This window comes from Heptranchias perlo, chromosome 2 (assembly GCF_035084215.1).
Source record: "Heptranchias perlo isolate sHepPer1 chromosome 2, sHepPer1.hap1, whole genome shotgun sequence".
NCBI lineage: Eukaryota > Metazoa > Chordata > Chondrichthyes > Hexanchiformes > Hexanchidae > Heptranchias > Heptranchias perlo.
In genome coordinates, this window is record NC_090326.1 from 138,692,747 (window position 1) to 138,713,235 (window position 20,489).

Genomic DNA, 20,489 nt, shown 5'->3' on the forward strand with positions numbered 1-20,489 from the left:
CAATTGCTAAATCTAACAGTGTGAGGGAAGCAAATTAATCTCAGTCAAGGAACAGTCATTAACAGAGGCAGCCTCAGCGATCAGGTCATTTGAACTTCTTAGATTATTTAAATTATTTCCATTCCCTCACATAGAACTCAGCAACGTCTCAAAGCCAGTTCCCTCTATGTCACTGGCACACAGCTGAGTTTGCAGTCTCATTCCACCATCGGCGCACTGTGGCTGCAGTGTGTACCATCTACAAGATGTACTGCAGCAACTTGCCAAGGTTTTTTCAACTGCACCTCCCAAACCCATGACCTCTACCACCTAGAAGGACAAGGGCTGCAGACACCATCTGCAAGCTCCCCTCCAAGTCATACACCACCCTGACGTGGAAATATATCACCGTTCCTTCATCGTCGCTGGGTCAAAATCTTGGAACTCCCTACCTAACAGCACTGTGAGAGAACTTTCACCACACGGACTGCAGCGGTTCAAGGCGGCAGCTCACCACCACTTTCTCGAGGGCAATTAGAGATGGGCAATAAATGCTGGCCTCACCAGCGACGCCCACATCCCATGAATGAATAAAAGAATTCCAGCTAACTGTTTCCTTTGATATGTGTACTCCCACCAATTTGCGAGGTAACTGACCTCAATGCAGGAAATAGGATAAAGACAAAAAGGGAGTCTCTGCCTTCCCTGGTCAGCCAAGAACACAAACACAAAGAACTCAATCTCAAAACTCTCCTGATTTCATGGGAATCCAAATGGTTTGAATTTAAAGCTTTAGTCAGGCCACATTAGATTGGAGTCTCTTTTTTTTTTAAAAATGACTTAAAAATCTGATTGAAGGAAGGACAGTCAAACTGCGCAAAATTTTAACCTTGCCTGGCTTCTTCATTCCCATGTTATGCACAGGTCTTCAAGATTAAAATCATTTATCAAGCGCTCAACTGATACATTATGAAGCTGATCCCTTTTTATGGAGCTGTTGTGTGGCAATAAAATTGCTGTTCACTAAGCTTTCCTATTTTAACAATATACGTCAACTTAATTGTGTAAGAAAAAAAATGTCTTTTTCATTTTACATGGTGTCAACAAATCATGGGAATTGGTTGCTAAACTAATCTGCAGATCTTGCCTGTGGCAGACATCAGTAGTTAGGGCTTCTGGCTTCACGTGCACAGCAGATGTTAGGAAATTCCACAACTAGTTGATATTTTGAAACTTAGAGAAAAACAACAATTCTATACAAACAACTCTTTCTGTTTGTCAGCTAGGTCTACACCCAGCCAGCTGAATAAAAAACATCGGTGACTACATTTACATAAGAGCAGACCCCTGTCTCAATGCTTACTAGTGCATTTGAAGTCAGTAAATCTCATTTACTGCCCCATTTTATCCTCACGTTGCGCCACAAAAGAAACCCACCGCACAAAACGATGCAGCAATGTAACAGCCAATCTAATGTGGCCATGACACCTGGATTTGTTTTCATGACGTGTTAAATGAACCATGTTCAAGTGCCACTGAGTTTACTCTTTAACATTTTGTTGAAATGTAAGTAAAACAAAATTCAATCTCTAAAAAAATAAACAAAACCTGTCAGGAGTTAATTTGAAAGACTGGCAATTTAAAGGCTAGAAATAAATCCTTAAAACTGAGTATGAGTCAGAGTATGCTTTTATTTTTAATTTTATGGGCATATGTGCATCAAATTTACATTCCTACATTTTAATACTTGTATTAGAGAAAATTCATCACTTTTAAATTTTTATTTAACAAGGGCCAAATAAAATAAATCTTGTGTCATGTGAATTCTTCATAGTGGATGGTGCAAAGCAATATTTTTGACAAAAGACTGAACAAATTGCCAATACATCTGCTTCACCCTTTTTCTGTAACTGAATTTTGAAATTAAATATTTATCTTGGAAGACACAGGTGGCTTAGTGGTTAAGGCCATGGCCTTTAACCTCTGGCCATCCAAGTTCAAATCTCTGAAGGGAGGCGGCCAGGACTTTTTTTTAATAAAAGACTTGTTCACAACCTATACACTCAGCCTTTCAAGGATGTAATCTTTTCATTTTATTGGTGATTTAGGATCATGCGAGTTTCTTAGCAACAGACAATTTTGCTGATCCAAAACTCGGGCTCCTGCACAACTCAAGATGAAAGCTTCCTTATTAACAAATGAACTACAAGATTCCTGCACTTGCTCCAGTTGCACTGCATTAGAAGGAGATAGATGTTTTGCAACGGATGATTATTTATGAACCATTTTAAGTACTTTTCATAAATAAATAATAAAATGGAAATGAATGGTCTCTTTCAGATTGGTGATGATGTTGAATGTGGTTTCAACGAAGCCCACTTTAAAACGATGTCACTGAATGTCTGTAACACTGATGCAGGTTTAAATACAAGAGTGGCCACATAAAAGCTTTTAAATGGCACTATAAATCTTCCTGTGCCTTTTATAAACCTATGTTGAATAAAAGTACATTGTCTCCATTACCTTTAAAATATTCACCTCATTTCATTTTTATAATTTTTCTTCCATCTATTATTTAATCCTCACTACAGCAGTCACATTACCAGCGGTCATGCTTTTCAGATCAGCCTCAGCACAACAAAGATCGCTGGTTGGCTTACTCTGAACACGAAACCGGTTTCAGGTTAACAAGATCACTGAGTAAAGATGCGCAAACAGGTGTAAACTAACACATTTAAACTACAAAATTAAAAATTATGTTTGTGCAGCAGAATTAAAGAAAGCTGACTGCAATATGCAGTGGAGAATGAGAGTTGTTTAGTTAGATTCAAAACTACTAGTAGTGAAACTTCTTTACTCAAAGAGTGGTAAGAATATGGAATGCACTACCACAAGGAGTAGTTGAGGCAAATAGCATAGATGTATTTAAGGGGAAACTAGATAAGCACACGATGGAGAAAGGAATAGAAGGGTTGCTGATAGGGTTAGATGAAGTAGGGAGGGAGGAGGCTTGTGTGGAGCATAAACGCAAGCTGAGACCAGTTGGGCCGAATGGCCTGTTACTGTGCTGTAGACTCGATGTAACTCAATTAAACCATTGCTTGAAGAAAGATTTCTTCTTCAAACCTGGTTTAAGTCAATAATAATAGAAACAAAAAAAACGACGTTATTTGTGTGTGGTAGTTTTACTCCAACCTTTGTATTTTCCAACACAAAAATGTCCTTTTGCATGAGGAGAGGGAGTGAGCTGCAAACTTATACACTGCTACTAGAAATGTTACTGTGTATCAAAACAGAATACTCACGAGAAATGTAATGAGATGGGGGGGGGGGGGGGGGCGGAAGTATTGAATGGAGTCCCATGAGAGTTGGTGGCTGGATCTCTGTTGTTTCTAATGTACATTAATGACTAAGATATCAAAAGCGAATGTGCACATGTAAAATTTGCTGAGGACACTAAAATAAGGAGAGAGCAGTAGAGACGGAGGACTTAAAAGATTTGCAGAGGATTTTGATCAGACAAATAGCAACTGAACTTAATAATATAAATGTAAAGTATTTCACATTCGATGAAAAAAAACTGCCATAAGAATACAATGAATGGAACTGAAAGGACAGTCTTAGAAAGAGATCTGGAAGTGGTGGAAGACTTATCATTCTCAATGTCTAGATAACATGGTGAAACAACTAAAAAGGTAAATAGAATGCAGAGGTATACAGCGAGAATAGCAAAGCACAAGTCTCGAGAGGTTGTGCTGAGGCTTTACAATTTATTAACACTCCTGACAGATTAATCAAACATTAATCACTCTGTGAATAAAACAATTCTTCCAAGTATCTGTTTTAAATTTACTTCTCACTAATTTATATTCAAATCCTATTGTCCTACTTTCCTGCCTTATTTTGAAACAGCATTCTAGGTTTATCTTAGCTTATGCCATTTTAATATTTTCTATACCTCAACGAGGTCCTCTCCTTAGTTGTTTTCTTCTTTGACCACACATCAGTTTTCAATTCTATACCATCATGACACAATCAAATTTGTGCATTAGAAAGATGCAGAGAAGAGCAACACTGTTCCCATGTGTAAAGAGGTTAAGGTATGAGGAATCATTAGAAAATCAAAAGCTTTACACTCAAGAAAGGAAAGAGTTAATCAAGTATATAAAATATTAAAATTGGAGAGATAGCATCAAGCTAGAAGGATAGGAATTGAATGCATAATTAGTGAAAAGTAAATTTGAAACAGATATAAAAGAGCGTTTATTGTTTGGATTAATCTGCCAGGCAGGATAGCGGAGGTAAAAAGATCAGGCTGTTCCAAATGCAGCTGGGTGCTTTAATGAGATAGTATGAGAGAGATGAGCTCTGATGATTTTCTCAACCACTGAGGAAAGGGGAGGGGTGGAAAATGTGTCCTTCCCAATTCATTTTAGTTTCTCCCCTCCCAACTCAAAATTAAATAATTGCACCTAATACCCCTCATTCAAATCTTTATACATCCATGTGCTGTGACTTTGATGGACCCAACTGGTCTTTTCTCATCCAAGATTTTTCTTATGTCAAGAGATGCACTTAGTAGAGAGATTATTACTGTGCCTCCTCTCCACCCCCATAACCGAGCCAAAAGACAAGTACTCTACAGCCACAAATCACTCCAAAGAGCCTCTCAATGATAACTAGCAAACGTTCCTTCAAAGGGTGGAATGCAGGATGACGAGAGACAGGTCAAATGAGTGGTCAGATAGGTTGCAGACATACTGCAATGGATAGAAATATGAAGTACTATATATTTGGCACAAAGAACAGCGAAAGGAAGAGTACTCTAAAAACTAAGATTCTTAACAGGGTGTAGGAACAGAGGGATCATCGGGGCAGATACAGAGATATTTCAATGAGGGGGTTCTGGAGAAAGAGACCGTACAAAGGGAAAATGGGATTCTGAATACAAAAGCAAGGAAATTATGTTGAATTGATATAAGATATTGGCTCACCCACAGTTGGACCTCTGCATGCAGTTCTGGGCACCCCATTATAGGAAGGATATTAGAACCTCAGAAAAGTTACAGTGGAATGGAGAAAGTTAAGGTGGGAATATAATAGACTTTTTAAAAAATTCTGTAAGGTTTTGAAAGAGTGAATAGGGAAAGATTATTCCCACTTATTGGCAATCGGTAATAAGTGGGCTTCGGCTAAGGATTATCACTGGAAAAACAAAAGGGGAAGTCCGAATCTTTCCCCCCCCTCCAAGCATTCTAGAATATAGAATACTTTTCCACAGGCAGACACTGCATCATTTAAGAGAGAATTGAATAGATATGTGTAAAGGAAACATTTAGGTTATAGGCAAACAGCAGGAAATTTTGATTTAATAGCTCCATTTGAAGAACTGGTGCTGGTCCAGACTCGATGGGCTGAATTGCCTCCGAGCAGTGCTGTAAATTCTAGATTCAAAGTCAGTGCATTTCGAAACCTTTCAGTTTTTCATTCACATCCTGATGGAAACCAAATTACAGGGCTACTTCAGAAATAAATACGAGTGCAACAGAGCACAGAGTGCAGGGCTGAGAGTTTGGTGAGTGTGGGAGTTCGGTGAAGTGGGGGAAGGAGCTGCTGCTTTGCCTTGCTTTTCCTAACTTTTTCCTCAGAGCGGCAGCGGACCCGAGTAGCAGAAGACTGAGAGTGGGGATAAAAGCAGCAGCACACCTGTAACAAGAAAAAACTACTGTGCGACATCACAGGTGAGGAAGGAGAGTCCGAGAGGTGAGCACAGTATAAAAGGAGACACCGAGGGGGGGAGGAGAGTCTGAAAGGTGAACGCAGTGTAAATCTAAGGCAAGTCATGGCAGCACAGCTCGCACCCGTGATATGCTCTTCCTGTACTATGTGGGAAGTCATGGACACTACCAGTGTCGCTGGCAATCATGTGTGCAGGAAGCATGTCCAGCTGCAACTACTGGCTAACCGTATTTTGGAGCTGGAGCTGCGGGTGGATTCACCGTGGAGCGTCCGCGATGCTGAAACTATCGTGGATGGCACGTTCAGTGAGGTGGTCACACCGCAAGTAAAGATAACGCAGGCAGAAAGGAAATGGGTGACCGCCAGGCAGAGTAAAGGGACTAGGCAGGTAGAACAGGAGTCCCCTGGGGCTATCTCCCTCTCAAACAGATATACTGCTTTGGATACTGTTGGGGGAGATGGAAAGCAGCAAGAGCCAAGTTCAGGGCACCACGGGTGGCTCTGCTGCACAGGAGGGGAGGAATAAGAGTGGCAGGGCTATAGTGATAGGGGATTCAGTTGTAAGGGGAACAGATAGGCGTTCCTGCAGCCGCAAACGTGACTCCAGGATGGTATGTTGACTCCCCGGTGCTAGGGTCAAGGATGTCACGGGGTGGCTGCAGGGCATTCTGGAGGGGAAGGGTGAACAGCCAGTAGTCGTGGTCCATATCGGTACCAAAGACATAGGTAAACAAAAGGGATGAGGTCCTGCAAGGTGAATTTAAGGAGTTGGGAGATAAATTAAAAAGCAGGACCTCAAAGGTAGTGATCTCAGGATTACTACCAGTGCCACATGCTAGTGAGTATAGGAACAGGAGAATAGATCGGATGAATGTGTGGCTGCAGGGATGGTGTAGGAGGGAGGGATGCAGATTCCTGGGACATTGGGACCGGTTCTGGGGAAGGTGGGAACTGCACAAGCGCGACGGGTTACACCCGAGCAGGATCGGGACCGATGTCCTCGCGGGGGTGTTTGCTAGTGCTGTTGGGCAAGGTTTAAACTAGAATGGCAGGGGGATGGGAACCTGAGCAGGGAGACAGAAGAGGGGGAAACAAGGACAGAAACAAAAGACAGAAAGGGAAGAAGCAATAGTGGAAGGCAGAGAAAACAAGGGCAAAAAACAAATAGGGCCATAGTGCAAAATAATACTAAGATGGCTAGCAATCTTAAAAAGACAAGTCTAAAGGCATTATGTCTTAATACGCGGAGCATTCACAATAAGGTAGATGAATTAATAGTGCAGATAGATATTAACAGGTATGATATAGTTGTGATTACGGAGACACGGCTGCAGGGTGACCAAGGATGGGAACTGAACATCCAGGGGTATTCAATATTTAGGAAGGACAGGCAAAAAGGGAAAGGAGGTGGGGTAGCGTTGTTAGTAAAGGAGAAAATCAATGCAATAGTGAGGAAGGATATTGGCTCGGAAAATCACGAGGTGGAATCTGTGTGGGTGGAGCTAAGAAACACCAAGGGGCAGAAAACGTTGGTGGGGGTTGTCTATAGGCCCCCAAACAGTAGAGGAGATGTAGGGGAGGGCATTAAACAGGAATTTAGAAAAACATGCAAGAAGGGTACAACCAAAATCATGGGAGACTTTAATTTACATATAGATTGGTCAAACCAAATTAGCAAAAATACAGTGGGGGAGGAATTCCTGGAGTGTGTACGTGATGATTTTCGAGACCAATATGTTGAGGAACCAACTAGAGAACAGGTGATGCTAGACTGGGTATTGTGCAATGAGAAAGGATTAATTAACAATCTTGTTGTGCGGGGTCCCTTAGGGAAGAGTGACCATAACATGATAGAATTCCTCATTAAGATGAAGAGTGAGGTAGTTGAATCTGAAACGAGGGTCCTGAATCTCAGTAAAGGAAATTACCAAAGTATGAGGTGTGAGTTGGCTAGGATAGATTGGGGAACTTTACTAAAAGGGATGATGGTGGATAGGCAATGGCTAATATTTAAAGAACGTGTTCAGGAATTACAACAATTATTCATTCCTGTCTGGCCCAAAAATAAAACAGCAAACGTGGCTCAACCGTGGCTTACAAAAGAAATTAGGGATAGTATTAGATCCAAAGAGGAGACATATAAAATGGCCAGAAAAAGCAGCAAGCCTGAGGATTGGGAGCAGTTCAGAATTCAGCAAAGGAGAACAAAGAGATTGATTAAGAGGGGAAAAATAGAGTATGAGAGTAAACTAGCAGGGAACATAAAAACTGACTGTAAAAGCTTCTATAAATATGTCAAGAGAAAAAGATTAGTGAAGACAAATGTAAGTCATTTACAGTCAGAAATGCGGGAAATTAGAATGGGGAACAAAGAAATGGCAGAACAATTAAACACATACTTTGCTTCTGTCTTCACAAAGGAGGACACAAATAACCTGCCAGAATGTTCGGGAACCAAGGGTCTAGTGAGAGGGAGGAACTGAAGGAAACCAGTATTAGTAAAAAAAAATAGTGCTCGGGAAATTAACGGGGCCAAAGACTGACAAATCCCAGAGTACTAAATGAAGTGGCCCTGGAAATAGTGGATGCATTGGTGGTCATCTTCCAAAATTCTATAGACTCTGGAACAGTTCCTACAGATTGAAGGCAAATGTAATCCCACTATTTAAAAAAGGAGGGAGAGAAAAAAACAGGGAATTACAGACCAGTTAGCCTAACATCAGTAGTGGGGAAAATGCTAGAATCTATTATAAACTTGGAAGGCATGAACGGGATTGGACAAAGTCAGCATGGGTTTATGAAAGGAAAATCATGCTTAACAAAGCTACTGGAGTTTTTTTTGAGGATGTAACTAGTAGAATAGATAGGGGAGAACCAGTGGATGTGGTGTACTTGAATTTTCAGAAGGCTTTTGATAAGGTCCCACACAAGAGGTTATTGTGCAAAATTAAAGCACATGGGATTGGGGGGAATATACGGGCATGGATTGAGAATTGGTTGACAGACAGGAAACAGAGAGTAGGAATAAACAGGTCTTTTTCCAGGTGGCAGGCAGTGACTAGTGGGGTACCGCAGGGATCAGTGCTTGGGCCCCAGCTATTCACAATATATATCAATGATTTGGAAGAGGGAACTGAATGTAACATTTCCAAATTTGCAGACGACACAAAGAAGGGGTAGAATGTGAGCTGTGAGGAAGATGCAAAGAGGCTCCAATGTGATTTAGACAAGTTGGGTGAGTGGGCAAGAACATGGCAGATGCAGTACAACGTGGATAAATGTGAGGTTATCCACTTTGGTTGTAAAAACAGAAAGACAGATTATCTGAATGGTGATAGATTGGGAAAAGGGGAGGTGCAACGAGACCTGGGTGTCCTTGTACACCAGTCGCTGAAAGTGAGCATTCAGGTGCAGCAAGCAGTTAGGAAGGTGAATGGTATGTTGGCGTTCATTGCAAGCGGATTTGAGTACAGAAACAGGGATGTCGTACTGCTGTTATACAGGGCCTTGGTGAGGCCACATCTGGAGTATTGTGTGAAGTTTTGGTCTCCTTATCTGAGGAAGGATGTCCTTGCCATGGAGGGAGTGCAACGAAGGTTTACCAGACTGATTCCTGGGATGGCAGGACTGACGTATGAGGAGAGATTGAGTCGACTAGGCCTATATTCACTCGAGTTTAGAAGAATGAGAGGTGATCTCATCAAAACATATAAAATTCTAACAGGACTAGACAGACTAGATGCAGGGAGGATGTTCCCGGCGGATGGGGAGTCCAGAACCAGGGGTCACAGTCTCAGGATACGGGGTACGCCATTTAGAACCGAGATGAGGAGAAATTTCTTCACTCAGAGGGTGGTGAACCTGTGGAATTCTCTACCACAGAAGGCAGTGGAGGACAAGCCATTAGATGTATTCAAGAAGGAGATAGATATATTTCTTAATGCTAAAAGGATCAAGGGATATGTGGAAAAAGCGGGAACAGGGTACTGAGTTAGATGATCAGCCATGATCATTTTGAATGGCGGAGCAGGCCCGAAGGGCCAAATGGCCTACTCTTGCTCCTATTTTCTATGTTTCTAAATACAATACTTTCATAAAACTGGAATTGAGCAAGACACAAAAATTTTTTCCAATTATTCAACTAATTCATGGAGATGAATTTTCTCGGGGCTGCTGTCGCTTAACTTTGGCAGAAACCCTGTTTACATGGGTAAACGAGGTGTCCACCATTGTTTGCCAATGTTACAGCAGCAGAGCAGGAAGGCCTTGAGGAAATTCCATGGTCTTCAAATTGTGCCCGGCATGCATGAACAAATCAGTATGTTTTTGATATCGTCTCATAGCTCAAGTATAATGCTCATTAAAGATTTTCATCTACCCATTTACAATTGCCAATCATCATCAGTTGGGGTTGTAACTCTGTTCTGTTTGACAAAAATGATCACCATATAAAAGCACCAGGACAAAAACTCACTTGACTTTCATGAACAATAAGCTACCTAGTGGATTCTTCAAAATCTTATTTTCCTTTGGCTATGATTTATTTGAAATGAGTGAAAATCAGCATGTGTGAATTAACTCATACAGCAGGCAGCAAGGGTGATAAACATACACAATGCACAACTCAGGCATTTTAATGACTGTTTGCTGTAGTCATGGTAACAATGTTCCTGCCACATCACTTACGCTGCTACAGCAACTGGGTTGTTATTGACAATCCTTACCTGTGGTTATCTGTTCAGCCAAGGAATCAAGATTAGTCTCATCAGCTACTGCCAAAAGGTAAAAGGTCAAAAATTAACGAGGTTAGTGTCCCCCATTCCACGTGCTTCATTCCAACCCCCCACGTTCCAAGTTAGAGGTCTCAGTTGTTACAAGTCATGCAAATCATATCTCTTGACAAGCAGGCACACAGATTGTAATTGTCATCCTTCAAGAGTTTGTTCAATATCATGCATTACTTGCGAGGTGTTTTAAGCTTAATTTGAAAATCATTACTTTATTTTGTGTTAGAGCATTACTTCAAGTTAAAGCGGCACACATAACACACAGATCTCTGTAGTTTTGACATTGATTCAGTGATATGCCAGCAGTCTATCATTTCACTATTTCAGCAGGGTTGTAATAATTTAATGAAGCGACAAATCTAGAAAATGATTTTCAGCTCGCCATGGACGAAGACTGAAGAAAATGGGAACTCTCAACAAGACTCTAATCATATTTCTTGAAAGCCCATGAATCCCATTTAAAACAAAATAGGAGGCAGGTGAGAGTACTGCATCTTCTTGCAATAAATTCAGCTTAACATAATCTCACTGTGACCAGTTTATGCTTTGTAATTGTGTCACCGTGTGATCAGCTCGTGCTGGACTGCTATGATGCCTTACCTGGCTCCACAGTGCTGACAGGCACTTGAATCATCTGATTAATCAGCTACTCACCCTCTCATCATCTTCGGCACTGATTTTAATATCCCTGCTTTTTTGGTACATTTATTTAGTCCCAAACCAGCAGTCTGAGCAGAACATTGTTGAGGTGATTAAATTATCAGCTAGGGCTGGGCAACATTCTACTTGGGTGCTAGCTTAGGAGTAAAAGCAGGGATATTAAAATCAACTAACAGTCATAGAAAGACCATGCATTTGTATAGTGCCTTTTACGTCTTCAGGACGCCCCAAAGCCCGACACATCCACTTCAACAGGCAAACGGTTTAGTGTTTCATCTAAAAGACAACACCTTTGACAGTGCAGCACTACCTCAGTGCTGCATTGAAGCATCAGACCCAAATCTCTGAACTGGGACTTAACTTGATGACTCAGAGGCAACAGCACGACCGATGAGCCAAGACCAATAGTTATAAAAAGCACTGATATCAAGATAAGAGAGTGAGCAGCTGATTAATCAGTTACTTAAAATGTGCATCAGAGTTGAGCAGCAGTAACCATGGGGAATCGACTACAATGATCAGTGGTTATATTGGTCATTTGTGCTACTGGCCGGATCAATTACTATCATCAAATCCTACTCTACTAGTTTTCGCAAGTTATTTGACATAAAAACAATGCAAGTCTTATCAGCCAAACTGTACAACACATCGGCAGAATCAAACTTATTCTAAAGTGCATCATTCTATTCAGAATCCAGTGTAGGAAACATAACCAACAGTGATCCTCTCAGTGCTGATTAAATGGAGTTATCCACAGTTCAGTGGCAAATGATTCAAAATATGCAGATGCTTTGTTTGTAACTATTAAAATTAGTGGCTCCAACGTACAGCATTTGATTCAAACCCCCACGCTGCCGGAGTTCCTAACCTCAGTTGCGGGGGAGCTGCTCAGTCGAGATCAGGCATCTCTTCAAGGGTGGATATGAAGGGTCATCAACAAGCCACTCATTTTACATGGCTCCATCTGGTTGGCTCAAGGACAGCAAGGGTGAGGGTTGGGGAGTAGGTTGCTTGTTAAGGTGTGAGTTGAATACATTACAGTGCATTATGCCACTCGTCCAAAAAATAGGCAAAATGTCCCCTTTGAAACTACCAATTTGTATAAATATAAATCTTGCATTTACTTCTACAGTCAGTCCAACTTATTACCAAAGATTTTTATTTTTCTGCACTTCCCCGCTACCCGTCGGGGTAACTCATGCCGGACCACATGGGTAGCCATATATAATCTGTGCAAGTGACCATGCATGAGGGCGGGACAGCGAGTGGTGTAGGCTACCGGACTATTGGGGCTAGTATATAGAAGATTGCCTTTCATCCAACATCTATATGAAGGACTGCGTATTTTCATGCTGCCTTTTTTGCACGGAACTTTCAGAAGAGAGGGACGTCTGATCGTTTATTTCTAAATCTCTATGGCTGCAATGCTGGGCAAATTTCTATCATTTTGCTATGTTTAAACAGTTCCACAGCAAAATGGTTTGCTTAGCCCAATTTATATACTTATCTATCTGGTGATATACTAAATTATGGGCTTTGGTCCTTCATCTAGTTACCTCAACAAAATAATGTAAAAATACTGTATTTATATATTCATATTTTTGGAATGTGGTCTTCTGTTTATATATTTCCCATCTCAAATTTATTTGCATACAACCTAAGTGGAATTCCTTCCTAGGTAATGCTAGTCTTCAGAGCACCACAAATTTTCTTTTCTTTAGCATTTGTTTGCTGAACTGAACGAAGTTCTCTGGTCCAGGTAATATGCAGTTAAGGAGGTCAAACTACTGGACATCAATCCTCCAGCTAGGAGACCAAGCAACAATGCTATAGCCTGGTGACTGTTATCCAAACAGTTCTCCAGCTTATCTAACAGAACACATGAAATGGGTTAAACACAGGGCTGTCCATATGTGCCCAATTGAGATATTTGACATTTGGGCATGTGTGTCCAAGTGTTAAGGCATCGTCAATAATGAAAACCCATGACTAGGTTAATAGGAGGAGAATGTCTCTGCACAATTCTAATGAGTCAACAAAGGAAATCTTTTTGAACCCTACTTAGTGGGCTGTAATAACACATTCAAAATGGGCAAATTATGAGTGAATTCTTATTCATTATTAAGGAACCACGTTCTTTACTATCTGGTACAAACCAGCAAAGACCTGAAGTCCATAAATTTGTTGATCAAAAGGATGGTAGCAGGGATGCTGAGATGATCTGAGATACCAGCTATAAAAAGAAAACATAGTTATGTAGATAGAAAATACTGTGGGTTCTACCTAAATCCATGCTTTTAGATTTCCGTGTTTTAACAAAGTCCAGCTGATTGGCATCTCCAAACTGTTTGGTACGTTTTTCAGACATGCTCTGACGTCCGAATCCCTCTCGCTGAAAGGCAACGGCAGGATCGACATCTGGACTTAAAACACTAGAGAAACAGAAAAGCAAATTTTTTTTTAAAAAGACGACTATAAACAAAGAATCAGTATGATAACTCTTAACTCTGTACTCTGACAGCAGCTGCAGGGAGGTCATTGTTCTGAGTGGCACTGTCTCATTGAGGAAAGGCTCCAAAAGAACTTGTGTGTTTTTATATCGTGCTTGCACAATACGTTGACTCAGAAAGACACAAGGTAGGAATTGCTGCTCATCAAAATCTACACTTCGAGTGAACCAGATGTAATAGACAAACTCCTGTCCTTAAACTGCACAAACTAGTGTTGAAAATGTCATTTTCACTCTTGGCAGGAAAAGTGGCTTGCTGCGTTTGAACTCGTGTGTGATTACTTGCAATGTCAATCACAGAATATCCTGTCGCTGCATGTTAAATGAAGTTGTCTTGCGAAATACAATGTAGTTTTTATGTGATGCTGACCTTTTGTGAAAGAAATTCTGCTCGAGTAAGTATAAACTCACATGGAATCATCAGAGAACAAACATTCAATATCTGCATGAAAAAATGGCTACATTTATGTACCATGCAAGAGGTCCACAACCGTGAATTGCAAACTCCATTCTTGTTTGGTTTGGATGGTGAGGGAAGAAGAGTTATGGAGATACAGAGAGTTGCACACATTAAGGAGGCATCAGGCAAGAGACAGGCACATACACTGTAGAAAGGAGAGAAAAGAAAGACACAAAGATACCCCCTATTAGGAGGAGACACACAAGCTTGCTGCATTGTGAGGGCTATTTGAAAAAGGCAGCACGCTAGGGTTGAATAGTGAAGATGGACTGATATTCTGGAGAACTGCTGAGTTACCTTGGTGATCAGCAAGTATTTATGCAGAACTTTCCATCAACTGATTAATTAGGTGGGATAGGACATGATTTGGTTGATTGCACATGCTCTGTGGATGGAGTGGGCTTTATGTTCCTATAAGCAGCTGATTGAAATTTGTATAAACCTCTATAAACCTCTCCCCATTCAAACGATACCATGAATTCCCACTCCAGGAACACAATAAACAGAAAGTGCTTCATGCAGCCACCATTCCCTTCATTACAAGAATAGAACTTCATATATTTTAAGAGGGAGAATTCTATACAGAATATCTGATTCCACGTTATATATTAGTTACAATTCTAATGCATAAAACATGGTAATAAGGAGCAGGTGACGGATAAATGCACAGAAATTCCCTTCAAGTCATTTACTCCCAAGAATTAGAGGGCCGTTCAGCAGAATGTGCTTCCCTTTTAAGTGACACTGTAAGCTGAGAGTGAAAAATATAAAAATGAAAATGACTATTATTGTTTCACGCTTAACATAATAGACTTTCACAGAAATGAGGAGGAAAATTTGCTTTTGATAATACGCACTAAACAGGTTCATCCTTAAGTGGATGAGACTGGAATTGCACCCATTACTTTACAAACAATACAGTAGCAAACTCTCTCAAGCCCTGGGAGTTAGCCTGCTATTGAGCAAACAACCAAGAGTGCATGGATTTATTCTAGTCATTTACTATAGACAACAATAGATACCTAGGAATATTTACAACACAATAAGCTAATCAATGGGTTTACATGGTGATAAACTAATTCCCAACAGTCATATGTGTCACAAACAAAGATCTTGGCATTTATTCCACCAATTTTCTCTCATATCCTAAAGGCGCTGATTTTGCTGCCAGCACTCTGTTAACTTGACCAAGCCGACCATTCTTCATGTGCGCAAACGGTGAGTGCTGGCAGGCTACTTTACCGTGGAAGGTATCACAAATGAGCACCAATCTAACAATCCACACGCATGCAATTTCCAACAGGAGTCACTGGCTCGTAATCAGGAACAGGAACCGTAGCTCATTGATCCCCCTCCTCTCTAGCCCAAATTTCAGCTTTTTAATCATTCCCCAATACTTCCGTCTTAAATGATATTATGTGGGCTCTAACTTAGTTTGAATTGATTCTATGTCATACCAATGTGGCCGACATTATTGATGAGTAATACTATCCCCTCTACAGGACGAATAACTGTAACCACATTGTTACAAGTTTAGCAAGAAATCATGCTCAGTTACTTGCTTAGAAAATCTATGGCCAGTATAAATTATATACCATTTGTTTTCTGAAAACAAAACTGTTTTCCTCACATAAGATCGAAGATTAATTTCTATTAAACGCACAGCAATAATCATAATTTCAGATATGTACCAAAGTATATGTAACAAAGTAAATATTACTCAAATTCAATCAGCACATAGTTAGGATTAGTTGCACACAGATTCCCACTGAACTACCAGGTTAAATATTGTCAATTATGCTCTGCCACGGACTCATACTTCTGTCAACTTGTCAGTGAGCCACGCAGGCATCTGTAGCTTGGCTTGAAAGATTTTTTTTTTAAAGTATTAATGATGTTTTAAATCATTGTAGAAATGTTTGCTTAACTGTTTGGCACTCAAAGAAATCTAATTGGTGCTTAGAATACTCATCTGCAGTTGATAAGAAACTAGCTGGGAGGACAAAAGATTAAATACAAAGGTCAACAAATGATGACTAAGTTAAGATGTGAATGATTTAGGCTATCAGGTTTTTTTTTTAAGAATGTGGTCATTCTAATTTTTTTTCCGAAAAAAAGCTTTCAACATTATGAATGTACTATCGCACACTAATAAAGTGCATAGTTTTTTTAAATGAAGCTTCATTCTGGCCCCTTTCCTCCTCTTGACATATTCAAATTTAAATTTATCCTCAGCCTTACTCTTTAATTGCAAAATAATTCTGATCAAGGACCTACTGTTAACTTCTGAAGGCTTCTATCGCCTCTTCAAATTCAGAACAGATGTCACTCCTGTTTATATAACCCTTTGTCCAAATTCATATGATTATCCCCACACTTGGTGGCAAAATCCTACCACTTGCCTTCATTTCATCATCATCTCCTCCATTAATAGCAGGAAATTAAAAACAACAGTAGTTTTCCTACGACTCCTTAGCACAACCATAGGATTTTAGAAGATTTTGGACTATCCTGCACTTTGAACTCTCCTGATTAATAATTTAAAAAAAGCTGGAGATTTTCAAGTACAGCTCCATAAAGAGATCCGTGTAATACTGACCAACACACTCCAGAAGATTCCAAATTCAATGCCCAGTCTGTGTTGAGTTAGCTTATCTCAGCCAACGCAGCAGTTGAGACACTACAATTGTCCACAATATCCTGGTCCAGGAAGGGGGGGAAAAAAATCTGCCACAGTTCCCACTCTTGATCACTATCCAGTTACAGATGCTGTAAAATCTGCATGTATGGTGTCAGATGAAGACAGCATCGGCCTCAACAATGATGTCCTCTATGATCAGTCTACTGACACTCATTGTCCGGGCTCAGACGTGAAGAATGGTCAGTGAAGTGATGCACCAGAGGACTATTGCAAAAGTCAGTACCTTTAAGAGAAGGGGGTGGGGAGAAAACACCACCAAGTGATTCGTTCATGGAACACTTACATGATAACATCAAAAGTTTACCAAAAAAAAAGCCTGGTTCATCAGGTAATGGATTAGGAACATTGGAACACGGGTAGGCCATTCAGCCCCTCGAGCCTGTTCCGCCATCCAATGAGATCATGGCTGATCTGTAGCCTAACTCCATCCACTCATTAAAGTGGAAGAAACTTTGGGGTTCTGCAAGGTCTTTTGCTTTTTGTGATATATAGTAATGGTTTGGGCTTGATCAAGAAGTTTGCAGAAGATACAAAAATTGGCCGTGTGGTTGATAGTGAGGAGGAAAGCTGCAGACTGCAGGAAGATATCGATGGACTGGTCAGGTCGGTAGAAAAGTGGCAAATGGAATTCAATCCGGAGAAGTGTGAGGTAATGCATTTGGGGAGGGCAAACAAGGCAAGGGAGTACACAATAAATGGGAGGATACTGAGAGGTGTAGAGGAACAAAGAGACCTTGGAGTGCATGTCCACAGATCCCTGAAGGTAGCAAGACAGGTAGATAGGGTGGTTAAAAAGGCATACGGGATACTTTCCTTTATTAGCCAAGGCACAGAATATAGCAGCAGGGAGGTTATGCTGGAACTGTATAAAACATTGGTTAGGCCACAGCTTGAGTACTGCGTACAGTTCTGGTCACTACATTACAGAAAAGATGTGATTGCACTCGAGGGTACAGAGGAGATTTACGAGAATGTTGCCAGGACTGGACAATTTTAGCTTTGAAAACAGATTGGATAGGCTGGGGTTGTTTTGTTTGGAACAAAGGAGGCTAAGGGGAGATTTATGTGAGGTGTATAAAATTATGACAGCACGAGCTATAGTAGATTGGGAGGACCTATTTCCCTTAGCAGAGGGAAATAGCAGCCATGGGGACCAAATTCGCACCCCAATACGCCAACATTTTCATGCACAAGTTCGAGCCGGACTTCTTCACTGCACAGGACCTCCAACCAACACTATACACCAGATACATCGACGACATTTTCTTTCTATGGACCCACGGCAAGGAATCACTAAAGAGACTACACGATAACATCAACAAGTTCCATCCCACCATCAAGCTCACCATGGACTACTCCTCAGAATCAGTTTCTTTCTTGGACACACGAATCTCCATCAAAGACGGGCACCTCAGCACCTCACTCTACCGCAAGCCCACGGACAACCTCACGATGCTCCACTTTTTCAGCTTCCACCCTAACCACGTCAAAGAGGCCATCCCCTATGGACAGGCCCTGCGAATACACAGGGTCTGCTCAGACGAGAAGGAACGCGATGGACACCTACAGACGCTGAAAGATGCCCTAGTAGGAACGGGATATGACGCTCGACTCATCGATCGACAGTTCCGACGGGCTACAGCGAAAAATCGCATAGACCTCCTCAGAAGACAAACACGGGACACAACCAACAGAGTACCCTTCGTTGTCCAGTACTTCCCCGGAGCGGAGAAACTACGCCATGTTCTCCGCAGCCTTCAACATGTCATCAATGAGGACGAACACCTCGCGATGGCCATCCCCACACCTCCACTACTCGCCTTTAAACAGCCACCCAACCTCAAACAGACCATCGTTCGCAGCAAATTACCCAGCTTTCAGGAGAACAGCGTCCACGACACCACACAACCCTGCCACGGTAACCTCTGCAAGACATGCCAGATCATCGACACAGATACCACCATCACACGAGGGGACACCACCCACCAGGTGCATGGTTCATACTCCTGTGACTCGGCCAACGTTGTCTACCTCATATGTTGCAGGAAAGGATGCCCCAGAGCATGGTACATTGGCGAGACCATGCAGACGCTGCGACAACGGATGAACGGACACCGCGCAACAATCGCCAGACAGGAGGGTTCCCTCCCAGTCAGGGAACACTTCAGCAGTCAAGGACATTCAGCCACCGACCTTCGGGTAAGCATACTCCAAGGCGGCCTTCGAGACACACGACAACGCAAAATCGTCGAGCAGAAATTGATAGCCAAGTTCTGCACCCATGAGGACGGCCTCAACCGGGATCACACTACACGGAATCCCACCAGCGAACATATGTTATCTGTTTTTAATATAACGGGTCATTTGCTGCCTTTTCTATGTCTCTGCCTCTCTCTTTTTTTTTGGTGGTTTGTATATTCGGTGGCCTTTTAGGTAACACCTCTCTGTCTGCACACTGTGATTGCCGTGGCAACGGGCAGTTGGAAAGACTATCTGTAATCACCAGACATTGTTCTGTGATTTATAAATGCGAAGGGTTCGAGGATTTCATTTCCACAACATTCACCTGAGGAAGAAGGAAGCCTCCGAAAGCTTGTGAATTTCAAATAAAATTGTTGGACTATAACTTGGTGTTGTAAAATTGTTTACCTTAGCAGAGGGGTCAGTGACCAGGGGGCATAGATTTAAAGTAATTGGTAGAAGGATTAGAGGGGAGCTGAGAAGAAATGTTTCACCCAGAGGGTGGTGGGGGTCTGGAACTCACTGCCTGAAAGGGTGGTAGAGGCAGAAACCCTCAACTCATTTAAAAAGTACAAAGATTTGCACTTGAAGTGCCGTGACCGACAGGGCTATGGACCAAGTGCTAGAAAGTGGGATTAAGCTGGATAGCACTTTTTCAGCTGGCATGGATACGATGGGCCGTAACTTTCTATGATTCTATGAAACAAAACTAAATCTGTTAAGAGTTCATGATGTTATTCAGATTCCAAAAAATCAACTAGAATTTCTTGATTCTTACCTGATCACTTCTGCCTAGCCATTACTCATTACCCATTTTCTCGCACATTACAATTTTGCAAAGGTATGTGTGAGCTTGCACACCATCAGTAATGGTTGCTTCATACTCGGATTTACAGGAATTCAGGCTCTGCTCAAACCACTGTGTAAGTTTTGGCAAGTTTTTGGATGTGATGCTTATTTATTCTTTAGTGAACTGACATGCCTCTGTGAATGCAGCAGAGCTGAAGTGTTTCAAAAATCATCCCCAAGCCAACAATACAAGCACATCGTCTATAATCAGGCCTGTCACTACTGACACACTTAAGTTGAAGATCAAGCTTTTTAACTCAAAAGAAGGAAAATATGTATTCCTATTTCATAGGTTCTTGAGAAATGTAAATAAGTCTGAACCCTCTGAAGCTTTTCCTCTTCCAGCTCTCACTAATTGAAGATGCAGTTTGTGCATTATGCATATAACATTTTGACTATTACAGCAGAACGTCAGACACTAGTGCTTCACCTCAGTTGTAAAATTACAACCTGGTCAGATCAGACGATCATTCTGCACAAATTCGAGGCGCTTCAGAATGCCATCGGTTTTACAGCATAATTGGTTAAAGCCTTAAAAAGTGAATGCGCCCTTTTCTCATTTAA

General features: G+C 41.3%; 1 protein-coding gene across 4 annotated transcripts in view; it reads right to left on the minus strand.

Annotated features, from left to right (window-relative positions):
• Positions 1–20,489, minus strand: part of LOC137344561 (partitioning defective 3 homolog) — a 735,052-nt gene that overhangs the window by 185,853 nt on the left and 528,710 nt on the right. For 2 of the 4 annotated variants that reach the window (XM_068007634.1, XM_068007608.1), the window contains exons 17-18: positions 13,449–13,597; positions 10,443–10,490 (exon numbers count right to left, since the gene is read on the minus strand). In XM_068007634.1, coding sequence (XP_067863735.1) covers positions 10,443–10,490; positions 13,449–13,597 — 197 coding nt within the window. The remainder of the gene's footprint in view (positions 1–10,442; positions 10,491–13,448; positions 13,598–20,489) is intronic. The other 2 variants (XM_068007617.1, XM_068007624.1) reach the window with 2 other exon arrangements.